This window comes from Carcharodon carcharias (assembly GCF_017639515.1).
Source record: "Carcharodon carcharias isolate sCarCar2 chromosome 37 unlocalized genomic scaffold, sCarCar2.pri SUPER_37_unloc_1, whole genome shotgun sequence".
NCBI classification, from domain to species: domain Eukaryota; kingdom Metazoa; phylum Chordata; class Chondrichthyes; order Lamniformes; family Lamnidae; genus Carcharodon; species Carcharodon carcharias.
In genome coordinates this window covers 1,489,860-1,516,600 of record NW_024470758.1, presented here as the reverse complement: position 1 = coordinate 1,516,600, position 26,741 = coordinate 1,489,860, and the positions used below count along the sequence as shown (strand labels likewise).

Sequence of the window (26,741 nt, the reverse complement as noted above, 5' to 3'; positions counted from 1 at the left end):
GGAAGGATAAAGGGAAGGTGAGACAGAGGTGGGAAGGGTGATTGTAAAACTGACAAGAGGATTCAAGGTCAAGGATGCAGACTCATATCGAAGGCAGAGTGTCCTGGTATGCTCTGATGAATGTGTCGCGCCCTGTTCCCTCTCTCCCACTCCCAATCGGACACACAATGTGATGTTTGAGACTGACCGGGGTGGGGTGGGGTGGGAGGTGGGATGAGTGGAAGTGGCTGTTGACTTTGTTTGAACTGTTGTGATATGAGCTTATGTGATACGGCTGCCAGAGTGTGAATTGTACAGCGTTCACCCAGCAAGGGCTGGATGAATAAAATATGCAGACAAGAAAAATACAGCCTGTGTTGTGCCTGTTTACTTTGCCAGTTAACCTCCTTGCCCTTTTTTTGGGTAGGGTCCATACAGTTCCGCAAGTGCGAGGGTGACAATCCCCCCAGTGATCATTCTTCATGACTGTTGGAAGGCTATCCAGCCATGGGGTGCATCACAGCAGAACCAGATCCTGTCGTCAGATACACGCCTGTAGGTGATCACTGGGGGGGCAATTAACTAATCACAGCAAAACCCCACCCACTTGCACACCCACAGACAAACACCCAAACACACAGCCCCTCTGACAGTGCAGCGCTCCCTCAGTACTGACCCCCCGACAGTGCAGCACTCCCTCGGTACTGATCCTCCGACAGTGCAGCGCTCCTTCAGCACTGACCCTCCGACAGTGCAGCACTCCCTCAGTACTGACCCTCTGACAGTGCAGCGCTCCCTCAGTACTGACCCTCCGACAGTGCAGCACTCCCTCAGTACTGACCCTCTGACAGTGCAGCACTCCCTCAGCACTGACCCTCTGACAGTGCAGCACTCCCTCAGTACTGACCCTCCAACAGTGCAGCACTCCCTCAGTACTGACCCTCCGACAGTGCAGCACTCCCTCAGTACTGACCCTCCGACAGTGCAGTGCTCCCTCAGGACTGATCCTCTGACAGTGCAGCACTCCCTCAATACTGACCCTCTGACAGTGCAGCACTCCTTCAGTACTGACCCTCTGACAGTGCAGTGCTGATCTCTATATGAGCCACTGACAGCCACACATGAATCCTCCAGGGCAGTAGGGGGTGCTGATCTATCTCTACTCCCCACTGATAGCCATACGTGAACCTTCCAGGGCAGTAGGGGGTGCTGATCTATCTCTACTCCCCACTGATAGCCATACGTGAACCTTCCAGGGCAGCAGGGGGTGCTGATCTCTCTATATGACCCACTGACAGCTAAACATGGATCTTCCAGGCCAGCAGAGGATGCTAATCTCTCTGCTCCCCACCGACAACCACACATGAATCCTCCAGGCCAGCAGAGGGTGCTGATCTCTTCTACTCCCCATTGACAGCCACACATGTATCCTCCAGGGCAGCAGGGAGTGCTGATCTCTCTCTATGACCCACTGACAGCCACGCATGAATCCTCCAGGCCAGCAGGAGGTGCTGAAATTTCTATATAAGCCACGGACAGCCACAAATGAATCATCCAGGCCAGCAGGGGGTGCTGGTCTCTCTATACGACCCACTGACAGCCACACATGTATCCTCCAGGTCAGCAGGGGGTGCTGATCTCTCTATATGACCCACTGATCGCCACATGTGAATCCTCCAGGGCAGCAGGGGGTGCTGATCTGTCTATATGACCCACTGACAGCCACACATGAATCCTCCAGGTCAGCAGGGGGTGCTGATCTCTCTATATGACCCACTGACAGCCACACATGAATCCTCCAGGCCAGCAGAGGATGCTGGTCTCTCTATACGACCCACTGACAGCCACACATGAATCCTCCAGGTCAGCAGGGGGTGCTGATCTCTCTATATGACCCACTGATCGCCACATGTGAATCCTCCAGGCCAGCAGGGGGTGCTGGTCTCTCTATATGACCCACTGACCGCCACACATGAATCCTCCAGGGCACAGGGGGTGCTGGTCTCTCTATATGACCCACTGACAGCCACACATGAATCCTCCAGGCCAGCAGGGGGTGCTGGTCTCTCTATATGACCCACGGACAGTTACACATGAATCCTCCAGGCCAGCAGGAGGTGCTGTTCTCACTATCTTCCATTAATGGATGTTTCGGGCTGGAGGAAGGTGTATAGTGGAGTTCCCCAGAGGGTCAGTGTTGGGTCCTTTGCTCTTCCTGATATATATTGGGCTGCATTTGCTGCCAATTCCCTGCGTGTGCTGTGTAAGTTTGGCTGCCATCTTTCTAGGGTGCTTCGTGTGGCCATCGCAACCTGGAGTTTCCAATATTTCAGTGCCGGCAGCATCAAGTTGGCACCTTTTACGAAAGGGGAGCGGTCTCTTTATAATGTTTGCAATTGGAGCCTTCCCACAGTTTCTGAATCTCACGCTCCGCAGCTCCTTAATCCGGGTCTGTTGCCTGGATCGAGCCGCGGAGCTGCAAACGGAGTGGCGAGCTGTCACCGGGTGGATCAGAAGCTTCCCCTCCCACCCTCCCCTCCCCGATCCTTGGAAACTGTGGGGAGACTGCGCCCCACCTGCTCGCCCGCTGCGGGAGCTCAGAAACCAGGTGAACGGCTTCAGGCTCCGAGTAAGATCCAGCCGGCACTGTGTCTCCTCCAGATGGTGCCATTGGATTCTGCGCATGCGCAGACGGGTATCGACCGCCACCTTGCAGGGCCATTTTGCGTTGGCAGGAGACACAGTGTATGTATTAATGACCCAGACCTTGGCGTACAGGGCACAGTTTTAAAATGTGTGGACGATATGGAACTTCGAAGCATTGTGAACTGTGAGGAGGATAGGGTGGACGTTCAAAAGGGCATAGACAAGTTGGTGGAATGGGCAGAAAAGTGGCAGATGAAGTTTAACGCAGAGAAATGTGAAGTGATTCATTTTGGTAGCAAGGACATGGAGAGACAATATAAAATGAAGTACAACTGGAAAGGGCCAGCAGGAGTGGAGGGATCTGGGGGTACATGTGCATTGAAGGTGGCAGGACAGGTTGAGAGAGTGGTTAATAAAGCAAACAGTATCCCAGGCTTTATTAATAGGGGCATGGAGTACAAGAGCCAAGGAGGTTATGTTGAACTTGTATAAATCACTAGTTCGGCCTCAGCTGGAGTATTGAACAAAGAACAAAGAAAAGTACAGCACAGGAACAGGCCCTTCGGCCCTCCAAGCCTGCGCTGATCATATTGCCCGTCAACTAAAACATTTTGCACTTCCGGGGTCCGTATCCCTCTATTCCCATCCTATTCATGTATTTGTCAAGCTGCTTCTTAAACACCACTATCGTACCTGCTTCCACCACCTCCTCTGGCAGCGAATTCCAGACACTCACTACCCTCTGCATAAAAAAACTTGCCCCGCACATCTCCTCTATAGTTTTCTCTTCTCACCTTAAATCTATGTCCCCTAGTAATTGACTCTTCCACCCTGGGAAAAAGCTTCTGACTATCTACTCTGTCCATGCCACTCATAATTTTGTAAACTTCAATCAATTCGCCCCTCAATCTCCGTCGCTCCAGTGAGAACAATCCGAGTTTCTCCAACCTCTCCTTATAGCTAATAACCTCCAGACCAGGCAGCATCCTGGTAAACCTCCTCTGCACCCTCTCCAATGCCTCCATATCCTTCTGGTAATGTGGCGACCAGAATTGCACGCAATATTCCAAGTGTGGCCTAACCAAGGTTCTATACAGCTGCAGCATGACTTCCCAGCTTTTATACTCAATACCCCTGCCGATGAAGACAAGCATGCCGTATGCCTTCCTGACTACCTTATCCACCTGCGTTGCCACTTTCAGTGACCTGTGGACACCCAGCTCCCTCTGCCTCTTGATGCACTTAAGGGTTCTGCCATTTACTGTATAATTCCTGCCTGTATTAGACCTTCCAAAATGCATTACCTCACATTTGTCCGGATTAAACTCCATCTGCCATTTCTCCGCCCAAGTCTCCAACCGATCTATATCCCGTTGTATCCTTTGACAATCCTCTTCACTATCTGCAACTCCTCCAACCTTAGTGTCGTCTGCAAACTTACTAATTAGCCCAGTTACATATTGCTCCAGATTATTTATGTATACTGCAAACAGCAAAGCTCCCAGCACTGATCTCTGCGGAAATCCACTAGTCACAGCTCTCCATTCAGAAAAGCACCCTTCCACTGCTACCCTCTGTCTTCTATGACCAAGCCAATTCTGTATCCATCCTGCCAGCTCACCTCTGATCCCATGCGACTTCACCTTCTGTATCAGTCTGCCATGAGGGACATTGTCAAAGACCTTACTGAAATCCATGTATATAACATCCACTGCCCTCCCATCATCGATCATCTTTGTCACTTCCTCGAAAAACTCGATCAAGTTAGTGAGACACGACCTCCCCTTCACAAAACCAGGCTGCCTCTCACTAATACGCCCATTTGCTTCCAAATGGTAGTAAATCCTGTCACGAAGAGTCTTCTCCAATAATTTCCCTACCACTGATGTAAGGCTCACCGGCCTGTAATTTCCTGGATTACCCCTGCTACCCTTCTTAAACAATGGAACAACATTGGCCATTCTCCAGTCCTCTGGTACCTCACCCGGAGCCAGTGAGGATACAAAGATTTCTGTCAAGGCCCCAGAAATCTCCTCCCCTGCCTCCCTCAGTACTCTGGGGTAGATCCCATCTGGCCCTGGGGACTTATCCAGCTTAATATTCTTCAAGACGCCTAACACCTCCTCTTTTTTGATCTCAACATGATCCAGGCTATCTACAAACTCTTCCCTGGACAAATCGACCGCTAAGTCCTTCTATTTGGTGAATACTGATGAGAAGTATTCATTTAGTATCACTCCCATTTCTTCTGGCTCCACACACAGATTCCCACCTCTGTCCCTGAGTGGGCCCACCCTTTCCCTGGCTACCCTCTTGCTTTTTACATATGTATAAAAGGCCTTGGGATTTTCCTTAATCCTGGTTGCCAGAGACTTTTCATGACCCCTTGTAGCCCTCCTGACTCCTTGCTTAAGTTTCTTTCTGCTTTCTTTATATTCTCCACGGGCTTCATCTGTTCCCAGCCTTCTAGCCCTTACGAATGCTTCCCTTTTCTTTTTCACTATTGTGTCCAGTTCTGGGCACCGCACTTTAGGAAAGACGTGAAGGCATTAGAGAGAGTGCGGGAAAGATTCACGAGAATGGTTCCAGGGATGAGGAACTTAAATTACGTAGATAGACTGGAGAAGCTGCGACTGTTTTCCTTGGGGGAGAGAAGGTTGAGAGGAGATTTGATAGAAATGTTCATGGAACTTCCAGGCCAGCAGGGGGTGCTATGTTACCCACTAGCTGCAGTAATGAACCCTCTAAAGCAGTAGGTGGCGCTGACTTTTATTGCAAATTGGCTGCAGTACATTCATCCTCCCAGCCAATAGGTGGCGCTGATCTCCCTCTATCACCAATGAGTTGCTGTACATTCACCCTCTCCGCCAGCAGGTGGCGCTGGTTTCCCGCTGTCGCCAATGAGCCGCTGTACATTCATCCTCCCCTCCAGCAGGTGGCGCTGATCTCCCGCTGTCGCCAATGAGCTGCTGTACATTCATCCTCCAGGCCGGCAGGTGGCGGTGTCTGTCGCCGGCTCCGCCCCCCCCCCCCCCCCCCCCCCCCCAGTATAACGCGCCTGCGCACTGGGCGGGGGCAGTGAGAGAAGCTGTGAGGGCAATGGCGGCGGTCGGCAGTGGGAGCTGCTTGTTTACACACTGACCGGTGGCCGCGCTCGGTGGATGAGCGGGCGGCGGGGGATGCTGGTGGTGGCCCGGGGCCGCTTGCTAAGATGTCATGGTTTTTCCCCTGGTCGAGCTCTATTAAGAAGCGAGCCTGCCGCTACCTGCTGCAGCATTACCTGGGCCACTTGTTGGAGGAGAGACTGACCCTGGAGCAGCTGAGCCTGGACCTGTACAATGGCAGCGGCCGCCTCAGGGAGGTCCAACTGGATGTCTGGGTAAGAGGCAGGCTAGATCAATAATTCAGCTCACAGATCAATAACCATTCAGCTCACAGATCAATAAGCATTCAGCTCACAGATCAATAATTCAGCTCACAGATCAATAACCATTCAGCTCACAGATCAATAACCATTCAGCTCACAGATCAATAATTCAGCTCACTGATCAATAACCATTCAGCTCACAGATCAATAATTCAGCTCACAGATCAATAACCATTCAGCTCACAGATCAATAACCATTCAGCTCACAGATCAATAATTCAGCTCACAGATCAATAACCATTCAGCTCACAGATCAATAACCATTCAGCTCACAGATCAATAATTCAGCTCACAGATCAATAACCATTCAGCTCACAGATCAATAACCATTCAGCTCACAGATCAATAACCATTCAGCTCACAGATCAATAACCATTCAGCTCACAGATCAATAAATGTTCAGCTCACAGATCAATAACCGTTCAGCTCACAGATCAATAACCGTTCAGCTCACAGATCAATAACCGTTCAGCTCACATCAATAATCGTTCAGCTCACAGATCGATAACCATTCAGCTCACAGGTCGATAACCATTCAACTCACAGATTGATAACCGTTCAGCTCACAGATCAATAACCGTTCAGCTCACAGATCAATAACCATTCAGTTTACAGATCAATAACCATTCAGCTCACAGATCAATAACCATTCAGCTCACAGATCAATAACCATTCAGTTTACAGATCAGTAACCATTCAGCTTACAGATCAATAACCATTCAGCTCACAGATCAATAACCATTTAGTTTACAGATCAATAACCATTCAGCTCACAGATCAATAACCATTCAGCTCACAGATCAATAACCATTCAGCTCACAGATCAATAACCATTCAGTTTACAGATCAATAACCATTCAGCTTACAGATCAATAACCATTCAGCTCACAGATCAATAACCATTTAGTTTACAGATCAATAACCATTCAGCTCACAGATCAATAACCGTTCAGCTCACAGATCAATAACCGTTCAGCTCACAGATCAATAACCGTTCAGCTCACAGATCAATAACCATTCAGTTCACAGGTCAATAACCACTCAGCTCACAGATGAATAACCATTCAGTTCACAGATCAATAACTATTCAGCTCACAGATCAATAACCATTCAGTTTACAGATCAATAACCATTCAGCTCACAGATCAATAACCGTTCAGCTCACAGATCAATAACCGTTCAGCTCACAGATCAATAACCGTTCAGTTTACAGATCAATAACCATTCAGCTCACAGATCAATAACCACTCAGCTTACAGATCAATAACCATTAAGCTCACAGGTCAATAACCATTCAGCTCTCATATCAATCATTCAGCTCTCATATCAATCATTCAGCTCACCTATCAATCATCAACTCACAGACCAATAACCATTCAGTTCACAGATCAATAACCATTCACTTCACAGATCAATAACCATTTAGCTCACAGATCAATAACCATTCAGCTCACAGATCAATAACCATTCAGCTCACAGATCAATAACCATTCAGCTCACAGATCAATAACCATTCAGCTCACAGATCAATAAATGTTCAGCTCACAGATCAATAACCGTTCAGCTCACAGATCAATAACCGTTCAGCTCACAGATCAATAACCGTTCAGCTCACATCAATAATCGTTCAGCTCACAGATCGATAACCATTCAGCTCACAGGTCGATAACCATTCAACTCACAGATTGATAACCGTTCAGCTCACAGATCAATAACCGTTCAGCTCACAGATCAATAACCATTCAGTTTACAGATCAATAACCATTCAGCTCACAGATCAATAACCATTCAGCTCACAGATCAATAACCATTCAGTTTACAGATCAGTAACCATTCAGCTTACAGATCAATAACCATTCAGCTCACAGATCAATAACCATTTAGTTTACAGATCAATAACCATTCAGCTCACAGATCAATAACCATTCAGCTCACAGATCAATAACCATTCAGCTCACAGATCAATAACCATTCAGTTTACAGATCAATAACCATTCAGCTTACAGATCAATAACCATTCAGCTCACAGATCAATAACCATTTAGTTTACAGATCAATAACCATTCAGCTCACAGATCAATAACCGTTCAGCTCACAGATCAATAACCGTTCAGCTCACAGATCAATAACCGTTCAGCTCACAGATCAATAACCATTCAGTTCACAGGTCAATAACCACTCAGCTCACAGATGAATAACCATTCAGTTCACAGATCAATAACTATTCAGCTCACAGATCAATAACCATTCAGTTTACAGATCAATAACCATTCAGCTCACAGATCAATAACCGTTCAGCTCACAGATCAATAACCGTTCAGCTCACAGATCAATAACCGTTCAGTTTACAGATCAATAACCATTCAGCTCACAGATCAATAACCACTCAGCTTACAGATCAATAACCATTAAGCTCACAGGTCAATAACCATTCAGCTCTCATATCAATCATTCAGCTCTCATATCAATCATTCAGCTCACCTATCAATCATCAACTCACAGACCAATAACCATTCAGTTCACAGATCAATAACCATTCACTTCACAGATCAATAACCATTTAGCTCACAGATCAATAACCATTCAGCTCACAGATCAATCATCAGTTCACAAATCAATAACCATTCAGTTCACATTGACAATCATAGAGCAATCATTCAGTTCACAGATCAATCATCAGTTCGCAGATCAATAACCATTCAGTTCACATTGATAATCATAGAGCAATCATTCAGTTCATAGATCAATCATCAGTTCACAGATCAATAACCATTCAGTTCACAGACCAATAATTCAGTTCACATTGATAATCATAGAGCAATCATTCAGTTCACAAATCAATAACCATTCAGTTCACAGACCAGTAATCATTTACTTCACATTGTTAGTCATTCAGTTCACAGATCAATAATCAGTTCAAACTGATAATCAATATAGTAAGCAATCGGTTCAAAAATCAATAATCAATCAATTCATTTGAATAATCAAGAAATAAATCATCCAGTAAATAGATCAATAATCCATTAGCTCACTTCAATAATGGAGAATACAATCAGTTCACGGATGAATAATCCATCCGTTCACACTGATGATAGAAAATACACTTAATTCACTGAGCAATAATCAACCAGTTCACATAGACACCAGAGAAATCGATTTGTTCATAATCAGTTTACTCTAATAATACATAAATCAGTCAGTTCACATTGATAATCAGCTCGCAATAATCAATTCTCAGACCAATGAACAGTAGATTAATTTATCAATTCACAGATAAATAATCAATAGATACAGTCATTCATTCATGTTAATAATCAATAGATAATCATCCATTCACAAATTAATAATCAATAGATTCATTCACAAAATAATAGATAGTCATCCATTCACAAATTAATAGATAGTCATTCATTCGCAGATTAATAATCATTGGATACAGTCATCCAGTTGCAGATTAATAAGCAATAGATACAGTCATCCATTCACAGATTAATATTCAATAAGATAGTCATCCACTCGCAGATTCATAATAGATAGTCATCCACTCCAGATTAATAATAGATACAGTCATCTACTCGCAGATTAATAATCAATAGATACAGTCATCCATTCGCAGATTAATCAATAGATATATATATATATGTATATATATATATATAATAGATACAGTCATCCGTTCACAGATTAATAGTCAATAGATCCATTCACAAATTAAGAATAGATACTGTCATCCAGTCACAGATTAATAATCAATTGCTACAGTCTCCAGTTGCAGATGAAGAGGAATTCACACCTTAAACAATGGATAAATTAACCAATTGATAGACATCCACACACAATGATCAATTTGCTGATGCGCATAGTAATACCAGGAAGTGAATGAAAGAAAAGACCATGGTACAGATAGATGAGCAGTGATCAGTAAATGAACCAGTTTACAGACACAAAAAAAACCCATTTTGGGTGAACTCCTGCACCATAGAGAAATTGATCAATTTACAGAAATCTGGAAACACTAGAAGATTGGGAGATCAGTAAATAGGTAAATGAATCAGTTTGTAAACAGGTTATTAAATCAGGAAGGTGAGTCCATTAAAGAATAGCTAAACTAATCACGTCCATGGCTAGTAGTTAAATGAAAATAAAACACTAGCTAATTTAAGGCCATAAGACTTAGGAGCAGAAGTAGGCCATTTGGCCCATCGAGTCTGCTCTGCCATTCAATAAGATCTTGGCTGATCTGATAATCCTCAACTCCACTTTCCTGCCTTTTCCCCATAACCCTTGATTCCCTTACTGATTAAAAATCAGTCTATCTCAGCCTCGAATATACTGAACAACCCAGCCTCTACAGCCCTCTGAGATAAAGAATTCCACAGATTGACTACCCTCTGAGAAGAAATTCCTCCTCATCTCTGTCTTAAATGGGTGACCTCTTACTCTGAGATTATGCCCTCTGGTCCTAGACTTTCCCACAAGGGGAAACAACCTCTCAGCATCTACCCTGTCAAGCCCTCTAAGAATCTTATATGTTTCAATAAGTTCACCTCTCATTCTTCTAAACTCCAATGAGTACAGGCCCAACCTACTCAACCTCTCCTCATAAGAAATTCCCTCCATACCCAGGATCAACCTAAAGAACCTTCTCTGGACTGCCTCCAATGCCAGTATATCTTCCCTTAGATAAGGGGAACAAAATTATTTACAATATTCTAGGTGTGGTCTAACTCGTGCCTTGTATAGTTTTAGCAAGACTTCCCTTTTTTTTATACTCCATTCCCTTTGAAATAAAGGCCAAAGTCAGAACAATTGGGTTTAAATAACGCAATTTAAAGGTAAATTAAAAGCAGGAAATATATTAATTAGGCCCAAGTAAATTAAAGTAGCAGATGGGATAAATTAATGAACAATTTCAATGCCACATGCTAAATAGAAATTATATCGGCCAATAAGGAGATGGGCTGAGATTGGTGTACATTGATATAGTTATACAAGTTGGTAGATATGTGGATTTGCTCTAACTGTATTGGTATAAAGATGTAGGTGTACAGAAATAGATAACTATGGATGAATTATTGCTTAAGTAAATAGATATTGATGTATTTATTGTTCAATACTTGCTGCTTCACGAATTGCAAGTGGGGCAAAGTTACTTTTTAATATATATTTTGATATATTTTCATGTCACTATTTTTTGCGGGGGGACCTTTTTTCTTGCTGTTTATATGTCAGCATGAATCATGACCTCTGGCTCATCTCCAAGACAGAAGTTCGATTATGTCGAACTAGCTAGGGTTTGATTCTCATAAATATCAGGCTGAATGTTCCCAGTGCAGTACCAAGGGAGTGCTGCACTGTCGGAGGGTCAGTACTGAGGGACTGCTGCATTGTCGGAGGGTCAGTACTGAGGGAGAGCTGCACTGTCAGTAGTGAATGTAAAAGATCCCAAAGCCACTGTTGGAAGAAGAGAAGGAGGGAGCTCTTCCCGGTGACCTGGTGCCAATATTCGCCCCTCAACCAGCATCAGTAAAACAGATTACTTGGACGTTATCACACTGCTGTTTGTGGGATCTTTTTGTGCAAATTGGCTGCCGCGTTACCAATAGTGCAACAGTGACTACACTTCACGAGTGCTTCATTGGCTATAAAATGCCTTGGAATGTCTAGAGGTGTGAAGGCGCTATAGGAATGCATGTGTGTTCTTAGCCAACCGAGGTGAATGTGTTTGGTACAGGTCTGTCACTGTATAACACTGGGGTACAGTACTGGTGGGGACAGGTCTGTCACTGTATAACACTGGGGTACAGTACTGGTGGGGATGGGTCTGTCACTGTATAACACTGGGGTACAGTACTGGTGGGTACGGGTCTGTCACTGTATAACACTGGGGTACAGTACTGGTGGGGACGGGTCTGTCACTGTATAACACTGAGGTACAGTACTGGTGGGGACAGGTCTGTCACTGTATAACACTGGGGTACAGTACTGGTGGGGACCGGCCTGTCAGTGTATAACACTGGGGTACAGTACTGGTGGGGACAGGTCTGTCACTGTATAACACTGGGGTACAGTACTGGTGGGGACGGGTGTGTCACTGTATAACACTGAGGTACAGTACTGGTGGGGACAGGTCTGTCACTGTATAACACTGGGATACAGTACTGGTAGGGACAGGTCTGTCCCTGTATAACACTGGGGTACAGTACTGGTGAGGACAGGTCTGTCACTGTATAACACTGGGGTACAGTACTGGTGGGGACGGGTCTGTCACTGTATAACACGGGTACAGTTCTGGTGAGGACAGGTCTCTCACTGTATAACACTGGGATACAGTACTGGTGAGGACAGGTCTGTCACTGTATAACACTGGGGTACAGTTCTGGTGGGGACAGGTCTATCACTGTATAACACTGGGGTACAATACTGGTGGGGACAGTTCTGTCACTGTATAACAAGGGTACAGTACTGGTGGGGACAGGTCTGTCACTGTATAACACTGGGGTACAGTACTGGTGGGGACGGGTCTGTCACTGTATAACAGTGGGTTACAGTACTGGTGGGAATGGGTCTGTCACTGTATAACACTGGGATATGTACAGGTGGAGACAGGTCTGTCGCTGTATAACACTGGGTTACAGTACTGGTGGGAATGGGTCTGTCACTGTATAACACTGGGATACGTACTGGTCGAGACAGGTCTGTCAATATAACACTCGGTTACATTACTGGTGGGCACAGGTCTGTTACTGTATAACACTGGGGTACAGTATTGGTGGGTACAGGTCAGTCACTGTATAACACTGGGGTACAATACCGGTGGGGACAGGTCTGTCACTGTATAACACGGGTACAGTACTGGTGGGGACAGGTTTGTTACTGTATAACACTGGGGTACAGTACTGGTGGGGATGGGTCCGTCACTGTATAACACTAGGGCACAGTACTGGTGGGGATGGTCTGTCACTGTATAACACTGGGGTACAGTACTGGTGGGCACAGGTCTGTCACTGTATAACACTGGGGTACAGTACTGGTGGGGACAGGTCTGTCACTGTATAACACTGGGGTACAGGGGTGGGGACAGGTCTGTCACTGTACAACATTGGGGCACAGTACTGGTGGGGACAGGTCTGTCACTGTACAACACTGGGGCACAGTACTGGTGGGGACAGGTCTGTCATTGTATAACACTGGGGTACAGCACAGGTGAGGACAGGTCTGTCACTGTATAACACTGAGGTACAGTACTGGTGGGGACAGGAAGTCACTGGATAACACTGGGGTAGCAGTACTGGCAGGGAGAGGAAGTCACTGTATAACACTGGGGTGCAGTACTGGTTGGGACGGGCATGTCACTGTATAACACTGGGATACAGTACTGGTGAGGACAGGTCTGTCACTGTATAATACAGGGGTACAGTACTGGTGGCGACAGGCCTGTTACTGTACAACACTGGGGCACAGTACTAGTGGGGACAGGTCTGTCACTGTAAAACACTGGGGCACAGTAGTGGTGGGGACAGGTCTGTCACTGTTTAACACTGGGATACAGTACTGGTGAGGACAGGTCTGTCACTGTATAACACTGGGGTACAGTACTGGTGGGGACAGATCTGTCACTGTACAACACTGGGGCACAGTACTGGTGGGGATGGGTCTGTCACTGTATAACACTGGGGTACAGTACTCGGGGACAAAAAGTCACTGGATAACACTGGGGTAGCAGTACTGGCAGGGACAGGAAGTCACTGTATAACACTGGGGTACAGTACTCGGGGACAAAAAGTCACTGGATAACACTGGGGTAGCAGTACTGGCAGGGACAGGAAGTCACTGTATAACACTGGGGTACAGTACTGGTGGGGACGGGCCTGTCACTGTATAACACTGGGATACAGTACTGGTGGGGACAGGTCTGTCACTGTATAACACTCGGGTACAGTACTGGTGAGGACAGGTCTGTCACTATAACACTGGGGTACAGCACTGGTGGGGACAGGTCTATCACTGTATCACACTGGTATATGTACTGGTGGAGACAGGTCTGTCACTATATAACACTGGGATACAGTACTGGTGGGGACAGGTCTGTCACTGTAAAACACTGGGGTACAGTACTGGTGAGGACAGATCTGTCACTGTATAACACTGGGGCACAGTACTCGTGGGGACTGGAAGTCACTGGATAACACTGAGGTAGCAGTAACTGGCAGGGACAGGAAGTCACTATAACACTGGGGTACATTACTGGTGGGGACAGGTCTGTCACTGTATAACACTGGGTACAGTACTGGTGGGAATGGGTCTGTCACTGTGTAACACAGGGGTACAGTACTGGTGGGGACAGGTCTGTCACTGTATAACACTGGGGTACAGTACTGGTGGGGACAGGTCTGTCATTGTATAACACTGGGGTACAGCACAGGTGAGGACAGGTCTGTCACTGTATAACACTGAGGTACAGTACTGGTGGGGACAGGAAGTCACTGGATAACACTGTAGTAGCAGTACTGGCAGGGAGAGGAAGTCACTGTATAACACTGGGGTACAGTGCTGGTTGGGACGGGCCTGTCACTGTATAACACTGGGATACAGTACTGGTGAGGACAGGTCTGTCACTGTATAATACAGGGGTACAGTACTGGTGGCGACAGGTCTGTTACTGTACAACACTGGGGCACAGTACTAGTGGGGACAGGTCTGTTACTGTAAAACACTGGGGCACAGTAGTGGTGGGGAGAGGTCTGTCACTGTTTAACACTGGGATACAGTACTGGTGAGGACAGGTCTGTCACTGTATAACACTGGGGTACAGTACTGGTGGGGACAGATCTGTCACTGTACAACACTGGGGCACAGTACTGGTGGGGATGGGTCTTTCACTGTATAACACTGGGGTACAGTACTCGGGGACAAAAAGTCACTGGATAACACTGGGGTAGCAGTACTGACAGGGACAGGAAGTCACTGTATAACACTGGGGTACAGTACTGGTGGGGACGGGCCTGTCACTGTATAACACTGGGATACAGTACTGGTGGGGACAGGTCTGTCACTGTATAACACTCGGGTACAGTACTGGTGAGGACAGGTCTGTCACTATAACACTGGGGTACAGCACTGATGAGGACAGGTCTATCACTGTATCACACTGGTATATGTACTGGTGGAGACAGGTCTGTCACTATATAACACTGGGATACAGTACTGGTGGGGACAGGTCTGTCACTGTAAAACACTGGGGTACAGTACTGGTGAGGACAGATCTGTCACTGTATAACACTGGGGCACAGTACTCGTGGGGACAGGAAGTCACTGGATAACACTGAGGTAGCAGTACTGGCAGGGACAGGAAGTCACTGTATAACACTGGGGTACATTACTGGTGGGGACAGGTCTGTCACTGTATAACACTGGGTACAGTACTGGTGGGAGTGGGTCTGTCACTGTGTAACACGGGTACAGTACTGGTGGGGACAGGTCTGTCACTGTATGACACTGGGGTACAGTACTGGTGGGGACGGGTCTGTCACTGTACAACACTGGGGCACAGTTCTGGTGGGGACAGGTCTATCACTGTATAACACTGGGGTACAGTACTAGTGGGGACCGGAAGTCACTGGATAACACTGGGGTAGCAGTACTGGCAGGGAGAGGAAGTCACTGTATAACACTGGGGTACAGTACTGGTGGGCATGGGCCTGTCACTGTATAACACTGGGATACAGTACTGGTGGGGACAGGTCTGTCACTGTATAACACAGGGGTACAGTACTGGTGAGGACAGGTCTGTCACTGTACAACACTCGGGCACAGTACTGGTAGGGATGGGTCAGTCAGTGTATAACACTGGGGTACAGTACTGGTGGGGACAGGTCTGTCACTGTCAAACACTGGGGTACAGTACTGGTGGGGACAGGTCTGTCACTGTACAACACTGGGGTACAGCACTGGTGAGGACAGGTCTGTCACTGTATAACACTGAGGTACAGTACTGGTGGGGACAGGAAGTCACTGTATAACACTGGGGTAGCAGTACTGGCAGGGAGAGGAAGTCACTGTATAACACTGGGGTACAGTACTGGTTGGGACGGGCCTGTCACTGTATAACACTGGGATACAGTACTGGTGAGGACAGGTCTGTCACTGTATAATACAGGGGTACAGTACTGGTGGCGACAGGTCTGTTACTGTACAACACTGGGGCACAGTACTAGTGGGGACAGGTCTGTTACTGTAAAACACTGGGGTACAGTACTGGTGGGGACAGGTCTGTCACTGTTTAACACTGGGATACAGTACTGGTGAGGACAGGTCTGTCACTGTATAACACTGGGGTACAGTACTGGTGGGGACAGATCTGTCACTGTACAACACTGGGGCACAGTACTGGTGGGGATGGGTCTGTCACTGTATAACACTGGGGTACAGTACTCGGGACAAAAAGTCACTGGATAACACTGGGGTAGCAGTACTGGCAGGGACAGGAAGTCACTGTATAACACTGGGGTACAGTACTGGTGGGGACGGGCCTGTCACTGTATAACACTGGGATACAGTACTGGTGGGGACAGGTCTGTCACTGTATAACACTCGGGGACAGTACTGGTGAGGACAGGTCTGTCACTATAACACTGGGGTACAGCACTGGTGGGGACAGGTCTATCACTGTATCACACTGGTATATGTACTGGTGGAGACAGGTCTGGCACTATATAACACTGGGATACAGTACTGGTGGGGACAGGTCTGTCACTGTAAAACACTGGGGTGCAGTACTGGTGAGGACAGATCTTTCACTGTATAACACTGGGGCACAGTACTCTTGGGGACAGGAAGTCACTGGATAACACTGAGGTAGCAGTACCTGGCAGGGACAGGAAGTCACTGTATAACACTGGGGTACCTTACTGGTGAGGACAGGTCTGTCACTGTATAATACAGGGGTACAGTACTGGTGGCGACAGGTCTGTTACTGTACAACACTGGGGCACAGTACTAGTGGGGACAGGTCTGTCACTGTAAAACACTGGGGCACAGTAGTGGTGGGGACAGGTCTGTCACTGTTTAACACTGGGATACAGTACTGGTGAGGACAGGTCTGTCACTGTATAACACTGGGGTACAGTACTGGTGGGGACAGATCTGTCACTGTACAACACTGGGGCACAGTACTGGTGGGGATGGGTCTGTCACTGTATAACACTGGGGTACAGTACTCGGGGACAAAAAGTCACTGGATAACACTGGGGTAGCAGTACTGGCAGGGACAGGAAGTCACTGTATAACACTGGGGTACAGTACTGGTGGGGACGGGCCTGTCACTGTATAACACTGGGATACAGTACTGGTGGGGACAGATCTGTCACTGTATAACACTGGGGCACAGTGCTCGTGGGGACAGGAAGTCACTGGATAACACTGAGGTAGCAGTACCTGGCAGGGACAGGAAGTCACTGTATAACACTGGGGTACATTACTGGTGGGGACAGGTCTGTCACTGTATAACACTGGGTACAGTACTGGTGGGAGTGGGTCTGTCACTGTGTAACACGGGTACAGTACTGGTGGGGACAGGTCTGTCACTGTATGACACTGGGGTACAGTACTGGTGGGGACAGGTCTGTCACTGTATGACACTGGGGTACAGTACTGGTGGGGACGGGTCTGTCACTGTACAACACTGGGGCACAGTACTGGTGGGGACAGGTCTATCACTGTATAACACTGGGGTACAGTACTAGTGGGGACCGGAAGTCACTGGATAACACTGGGGTAGCAGTACTGGCAGGGAGAGGAAGTCACTGTATAACACTGGGGTACAGTACTGGTGGGCATGGGCCTGTCACTGTATAACACTGGGATACAGTACTGGTGGGGACAGGTCTGTCACTGTATAACACTTGGATACAGTACTGGTGGGGACAGTTCTGTCACTGTATAACACTGGGATACAGAACTGGTGAGGACAGGTCTGTCACTGTATAACACAGGGGTACAGTACTGGTGAGGACAGGTCTGTCACTGTACAACACTCGGGCACAGTACTGGTAGGGATGGGTCAGTCAGTGTATAACACTGGGGTACAGTACTGGTGGGGACAGGTCTGTCACTGTCAAACACTGGAGTACAGTACTGGTGGGGACAGGTCTGTCACTGTATAATACAGGGGTACAGTACTGGTGGCGACAGGTCTGTTACTGTACAACACTGGGGCACAGTACTAGTGGGGACAGGTCTGTTACTGTAAAACACTGGGGCACAGTGGTGGTGGGGAGAGGTCTGTCACTGTATAACACTGGGGTACAGTACTCGGGGATAAAAAGTCACTGGATAACACTGGGGTAGCAGTACTGACAGGGACAGGAAGTCACTGTATAACACTGGGGTACAGTACTGGTGGGGACGGGCCTGTCACTGTATAACACTGGGATACAGTACTGGTGGGGACAGGTCTGTCACTGTATAACACTCGGGTACAGTACTGGTGAGGACAGGTCTGTCACTATAACACTGGGGTACAGCACTGGTGAGGACAGGTCTATCACTGTATCACACTGGTATATGTACTGGTGGAGACAGGTCTGTCACTATATAACACTGGGATACAGTACTGGTGGGGACAGGTCTGTCACTGTAAAACACTGGGGTACTACTGGTGAGGACAGATCTGTCACTGTATAACACTGGGGCACAGTACTCGTGGGGACAGGAAGTCACTGGATAACACTGAGGTAGCAGTACTGGCAGGGACAGGAAGTCACTGTATAACACTGGGGTACATTACTGGTGGGGACAGGTCTGTCACTGTATAACACTGGGTACAGTACTGGTGGGAGTGGGTCTGTCACTGTGTAACACGGGTACAGTACTGGTGGGGACAGGTCTGTCACTGTATGACACTGGGGTACAGTACTGGTGGGGACGGGTCTGTCACTGTACAACACTGGGGCACAGTTCTGGTGGGGACAGGTCTATCACTGTATAACACTGGGGTACAGTACTAGTGGGGACCGGAAGTCACTGGATAACACTGGGGTAGCAGTACTGGCAGGGAGAGGAAGTCACTGTATAACACTGGGGTACAGTACTGGTGGGCATGGGCCTGTCACTGTATAACACTGGGATACAGTACTGGTGGGGACAGGTCTGTCACTGTATAACACAGGGGTACAGTACTGGTGAGGACAGGTCTGTCACTGTACAACACTCGGGCACAGTACTGGTAGGGATGGGTCAGTCAGTGTATAACACTGGGGTACAGTACTGGTGGGGACAGGTCTGTCACTGTATAACACTGAGGTACAGTACTGGTGGGGACAGGAAGTCACTGTATAACACTGGGGTAGCAGTACTGGCAGGGAGAGGAAGTCACTGTATAACACTGGGGTACAGTACTGGTTGGGACGGGCCTGTCACTGTATAACACTGGGATACAGTACTGGTGAGGACAGGTCTTTCACTGTATAATACAGGGGTACAGTACTGGTGGCGACAGGTCTGTTACTGTACAACACTGGGGCACAGTACTAGTGGGGACAGGTCTGTTACTGTAAAACACTGGGGTACAGTACTGGTGGGGACAGGTCTGTCACTGTTTAACACTGGGATACAGTACTGGTGAGGACAGGTCTGTCACTGTATAACACTGGGGTACAGTACTGGTGGGGACAGATCTGTCACTGTACAACACTGGGGCACAGTACTGGTGGGGATGGGTCTGTCACTGTATAACACTGGGGTACAGTACTCGGGACAAAAAGTCACTGGATAACACTGGGGTAGCAGTACTGGCAGGGACAGGAAGTCACTGTATAACACTGGGGTACAGTACTGGTGGGGACGGGCCTGTCACTGTATAACACTGGGATACAGTACTGGTGGGGACAGGTCTGTCACTGTATAACACTAGGGTACAGTACTGGTGAGGACAGGTCTGTCACTATAACACTGGGGTACAGCACTGGTGGGGACAGGTCTATCACTGTATCACACTGGTATATGTACTGGTGGAGACAGGTCTGGCACTATATAACACTGGGATACAGTACTGGTGGGGGCAGGTCTGTCACTGTAAAACACTGGGGTGCAGTACTGGTGAGGACAGATCTTTCACTGTATAACACTGGGGCACAGTACTCGTGGGGACAGGAAGTCACTGGATAACACTGAGGTAGCAGTACCTGGCAGGGACAGGAAGTCACTGTATAACACTGGGGTACATTACTGGTGAGGACAGGTCTGTCACTGTATAATACAGGGGTACAGTACTGGTGGCGACAGGTCTGTTACTGTACAACACTGGGGCACAGTACTAGTGGGGACAGGTCTGTCACTGTAAAACACTGGGGCACAGTAGTGGTGGGGACAGGTCTGTCACTGTTTAACACTGGGATACAGTACTGGTGAGGACAGGTCTGTCACTGTATAACACTGGGGTACAGTACTGGTGGGGACAGATCTGTCACTGTACAACACTGGGGCACAGTACTGGTGGGGATGGGTCTGTCACTGTATAACACTGGGGTACAGTACTCGGGGACAAAAAGTCACTGGATAACACTGGGGTAGCAGTACTGGCAGGGACAGGAAGTCACTGTATAACACTGGGGTACAGTACTGGTGGGGACGGGCCTGTCACTGTATAACACTGGGATACAGTACTGGTGGGGACAGATCTGTCACTGTATAACACTGGGGCACAGTGCTCGTGGGGACAGGAAGTCACTGGATAACACTGAGGTAGCAGTACCTGGCAGGGACAGGAAGTCACTGTATAACACTGGGGTACATTACTGGTGGGGACAGGTCTGTCACTGTATAACACTGGGTACAGTACTGGTGGGAGTGGGTCTGTCACTGTGTAACACGGGTACAGTACTGGTGGGGACAGGTCTGTCACTGTATGACACTGGGGTACAGTACTGGTGGGGACAGGTCTGTCACTGTATGACACTGGGGTACAGTACTGGTGGGGACGGGTCTGTCACTGTACAACACTGGGGCACAGTACTGGTGGGGACAGGTCTATCACTGTATAACACTGGGGTACAGTACTAGTGGGGACCGGAAGTCACTGGATAACACTGGGGTAGCAGTACTGGCAGGGAGAGGAAGTCACTGTATAACACTGGGGTACAGTACTGGTGGGCATGGGCCTGTCACTGTATAACACTGGGATACAGTACTGGTGGGGACAGGTCTGTCACTGTATAACACTTGGATACAGTACTGGTGGGGACAGTTCTGTCACTGTATAACACTGGGATACAGAACTGGTGAGGACAGGTCTGTCACTGTATAACACAGGGGTACAGTACTGGCGAGGACAGGTCTGTCACTGTACAACACTCGGGCACAGTACTGGTAGGGATGGGTCAGTCAGTGTATAACACTGGGGTACAGTACTGGTGGGGACAGGTCTGTCACTGTCAAACACTGGAGTACAGTACTGGTGGGGACAGGTCTGTCACTGTACAACACTGGGGTACAGCACTGGTGAGGACAGGCCTGTCACTGTATGACACTGAGGTACAGTACTGGTGGGGACAGGAAGTCACTGGATAACACTGGGGTAGCAGTACTGGCAGGGAGAGGAAGTCACTGTATAACACTGGGATACAGTACTGGTGAGGACAGGTCTGTCACTGTATAATACAGGGGTACAGTACTGGTGGCGACAGGTCTGTTACTGTACAACACTGGGCACAGTACTAGTGGGGACAGGTCTGTCACTGTAAAACACTGGGGCACAGTACTGGTGGGGACAGGTCTGTCACTGTTTAACACTGGGATACAGTACTGGTGAGGACAGGTCTGTCACTGTATAACACTGGGGTACAGTACTGGTGGGGACAGATCTGTCACTGTACAACACTGGGGCACAGTACTGGTGGGGATGGGTCTGTCACTGTATAACACTGGGGTACAGTACTGGTGGGGATGGGCCTGTCACTGTATAACACTGGGATACAGTACTGGTGGGGAGAGGTCTGTCACTGTATAACACTCGGGTACAGTACTGGTGAGGACAGGTCTGTCACTCTAACACTGGGGTACAGCACTGGTCTAATACTGTATTACACTGGTATATGTACTGGTGGAGACAGGTCTGTCACTATATAACACTGGGATACAGTACTGGTGGGGACAGGTCTGTCACTGTAAAACACTGGGGTACAGTACTGGTGAGGACAGATCTGTCACTGTATAACACTGGGGCACAGTACTCGTGGGGACAGGAAGTCACTGGATAACACTGAGGTAGCAGTACCTGGCAGGGACAGGAAGTCACTGTATAACACTGGGGTACATTACTGGTGGGGACAGGTCTGTCACTGTAAAACACTGGTTACAGTACTGGTGGGAATGGGTCTGTCACTGTGTAACACAGGGGTACAGTACTGGTGGGGACAGGTCTGTCACTGTATAACACTGGGGTACAGTACTGGTGGGGACAGGTCTGTCACTGTATAACACTGGGGTACAGTACTGGTGGGGACGGGTCTGTCACTGTATAACACTGGGGTACAGTGGTGGGGATAGGTCTGTCACTGTACAACACTGGGGCACAATACTGGTGGGGACAGGTCTGTCACTGTATAACACTGGGGTACAGCACTGGTGAGGACAGGTCTGTCACCGTATAACACTGAGGTACAGTACTGGTGGGGACAGGAAGTCACTGGATAACACTGGGGTAGCATTACTGGCAGGGAGAGGATGTCACTGTATAACACTGGGGTACAGTACTGGTGGGGACAGGTCTGTCACTGTATAACACTCCGGTACAGTACTGGTGGGGACAGGTCTGTCACTGTTTAACACTGGGGTACATTACTGGTGGGGACAGATCTGTCACTGTGTAACACTGGGGTACATTACTGGTGGGGACAGATCTGTCACTGTACAACATTGGGGCACAGTACTGGTGAGGACAGGTCTGTCACTGTGTAACACTGGGGTACAGTACTGGTGGGGACAGGTCTGTCACTGTACAACACTGGGGCACAGTACTGGTGGGGACAGGTCTATCACTGTATAACACTGGGGTACAGCACTGGTGAGGACAGGTCTGTCACTGTATAACACTGGGGTACCGTACTAGTGGGGACCGGAAGTCACTGGATAACACTGCGGTAGCAGTACTGGCAGGGAGAGGAAGTCACTGTATAACACTGGGGTACAGTACTGGTGGGCATGGCCCTGTCACTGTATAACACTGGAATACAGTACTGGTGGGGACAGGTCTGTCACTGTTTAACACTGGGATACAGTACTGGTGGGGACAGATCTGTCACTGTACAACACTGGGGCACAGTACTGGTGGGGATGGGTCTGTCACTGTATAACACTGGGGTACAGTACTCGGGGACAAAAAGTCACTGGATAACACTGGGGTAGCAGTACTGGCAGGGACAGGAAGTCACTGTATAACACTGGGGTACAGTACTGGTGGGGACGAGCCTGTCACTGTATAACACTGGGATACAGTACTGGTGGGGACAGATCTGTCACTGTATAACACTGGGGCACAGTGCTCGTGGGGACAGGAAGTCACTGGATAACACTGAGGTAGCAGTACCTGGCAGGGACAGGAAGTCACTGTATAACACTGGGGTACATTACTGGTGGGGACAGGTCTGTCACTGTATAACACTGGGTACAGTACTGGTGGGAGTGGGTCTGTCACTGTGTAACACGGGTACAGTACTGGTGGGGACAGGTCTGTCACTGTATGACACTGGGGTACAGTACTGGTGGGGACAGGTCTGTCACTGTATGACACTGGGGTACAGTACTGGTGGGGACGGGTCTGTCACTGTACAACACTGGGGCACAGTACTGGTGGGGACAGGTCTATCACTGTATAACACTGGGGTACAGTACTAGTGGGGACCGGAAGTCACTGGATAACACTGGGGTAGCAGTACTGGCAGGGAGAGGAAGTCACTGTATAACACTGGGGTACAGTACTGGTGGGCATGGGCCTGTCACTGTATAACACTGGGATACAGTACTGGTGGGGACAGGTCTGTCACTGTATAACACTTGGATACAGTACTGGTGGGGACAGTTCTGTCACTGTATAACACTGGGATTCAGAACTGGTGAGGACAGGTCTGTCACTGTATAACACAGGGGTACAGTACTGGTGAGGACAGGTCTGTCACTGTACAACACTCGGGCACAGTACTGGTAGGGATGGGTCAGTCAGTGTATAACACTGGGGTACAGTACTGGTGGGGACAGGTCTGTCACTGTCAAACACTGGGGTACAGTACTGGTGAGGACAGGTCTGTCACTGTATAACACTGGGGTACAGTACTGGTGGGGACAGATCTGTCACTGTACAACACTGGGGCACAGTACTGGTGGGGATGGGTCTGTCACTGTAAAGCACTGGGGTACAGTACTCGGGGACAAAAAGTCACTGGATAACACTGGGGTAGCAGTACTGGCAGGGACAGGAAGTCACTGTATAACACTGGGGTACAGTACTGGTGGGGATGGGCCTGTCACTGTATAACACTGGGATACAGTACTGGTGGGGAGAGGTCTGTCACTGTATAACACTCGGGTACAGTACTGGTGAGGACAGGTCTGTCACTATAACACTGGGGTACAGCACTGTTGGGGACTGGTCTATCACTGTATCACACTGGTATATGTACTGGTGGAGACAGGTCTGTCACTATATAACACTGGGATACAGTACTGGTGGGGACAGGTCTGTCACTGTAAAACACTGGGGTACAGTACTGGTGAGGACAGATCTGTCACTGTATAACACTGGGGCACAGTACTCGTGGGGACAGGAAGTCACTGGATAACACTGAGGTAGCAGTACCTGGCAGGGACAGGAAGTCACTGTATAACACTGGGGTACATTACTGGTGGGGACAGGTCTGTCACTGTAAAACACTGGTTACAGTACTGGTGGGAATGGGTCTGTCACTGTGTAACACAGGGGTACAGTACTGGTGGGGACAGGTCTGTCACTGTATAACACTGGGGTACAGTACAGGTGGGGACAGGTCTGTCACTGTATAACACTGGGGTACAGTACTGGTGGGGACGGGTCTGTCACTGTATAACACTGGGGTACAGTGGTGGGGATAGGTCTGTCACTGTACAACACTGGGGCACAATACTGGTGGGGACAGGTCTGTCACTGTATAACACTGGGGTACAGCACTGGTGAGGACAGGTCTGTCACCGTATAACACTGAGGTACAGTACTGGTGGGGACAGGAAGTCACTGGATAACACTGGGGTAGCATTACTGGCAGGGAGAGGAAGTCACTGTATAACACTGGGGTACAGTACTGGTGGGGACAGGTCTGTCACTGTATAACACTGGGGTACAGTACTGGTGGGGACAGGTCTGTCACTGTATAACACTGGGGTACATTACTGGTGGGGACAGGTCTGTCACTGTATAACACTGGGGTACAGTGGTGGGGACAGGTCTGTCACTGTACAACATTGGGGCACAGTACTGGTGAGGACAGGTCTGTCACTGTGTAACACTGGGGTACAGTACTGGTGGGGACAGGTCTGTCACTGTACAACACTGGGGCACAGTACTGGTGGGGACAGGTCTATCACTGTATAACACTGGGGTACAGCACTGGTGAGGACAGGTCTGTCACTGTATAACACTGGGGTACCGTACTAGTGGGGACCGGAAGTCACTGGATAACACTGCGGTAGCAGTACTGGCAGGGAGAGGAAGTCACTGTATAACACTGGGGTACAGTACTGGTGGGCATGGCCCTGTCACTGTATAACACTGGAATACAGTACTGGTGGGGACAGGTCTGTCACTGTTTAACACTGGGATACAGTACTGGTGGGGACAGATCTGTCACTGTACAACACTGGGGCACAGTACTGGTGGGGATGGGTCTGTCACTGTATAACACTGGGGTACAGTACTCGGGGACAAAAAGTCACTGGATAACACTGGGGTAGCAGTACTGGCAGGGACAGGAAGTCACTGTATAACACTGGGGTACAGTACTGGTGGGGACGAGCCTGTCACTGTATAACACTGGGATACAGTACTGGTGGGGACAGATCTGTCACTGTATAACACTGGGGCACAGTGCTCGTGGGGACAGGAAGTCACTGGATAACACTGAGGTAGCAGTACCTGGCAGGGACAGGAAGTCACTGTATAACACTGGGGTACATTACTGGTGGGGACAGGTCTGTCACTGTATAACACTGGGTACAGTACTGGTGGGAGTGGGTCTGTCACTGTGTAACACGGGTACAGTACTGGTGGGGACAGGTCTGTCACTGTATGACACTGGGGTACAGTACTGGTGGGGACAGGTCTGTCACTGTATGACACTGGGGTACAGTACTGGTGGGGACGGGTCTGTCACTGTACAACACTGGGGCACAGTACTGGTGGGGACAGGTCTATCACTGTATAACACTGGGGTACAGTACTAGTGGGGACCGGAAGTCACTGGATAACACTGGGGTAGCAGTACTGGCAGGGAGAGGAAGTCACTGTATAACACTGGGGTACAGTACTGGTGGGCATGGGCCTGTCACTGTATAACACTGGGATACAGTACTGGTGGGGACAGGTCTGTCACTGTATAACACTTGGATACAGTACTGGTGGGGACAGTTCTGTCACTGTATAACACTGGGATTCAGAACTGGTGAG

General features: G+C 48.6%; 2 protein-coding genes across 3 annotated transcripts in view; one reads left to right on the top strand and one right to left on the bottom strand.

Annotated features, from left to right (window-relative positions):
• Positions 1–26,741, bottom strand: part of LOC121274595 — a 110,147-nt gene that overhangs the window by 63,806 nt on the left and 19,600 nt on the right. The window lies entirely within an intron of this gene.
• The window catches only part of atg2a (autophagy related 2A), a 174,866-nt gene continuing 153,834 nt past the window's right edge, over positions 5,710–26,741 (top strand). Inside the window, exon 1 of the mRNA XM_041181922.1 lies at positions 5,710–6,004. Coding sequence (XP_041037856.1) covers positions 5,837–6,004 — 168 coding nt within the window. The 5' untranslated portion in view covers positions 5,710–5,836. The remainder of the gene's footprint in view (positions 6,005–26,741) is intronic.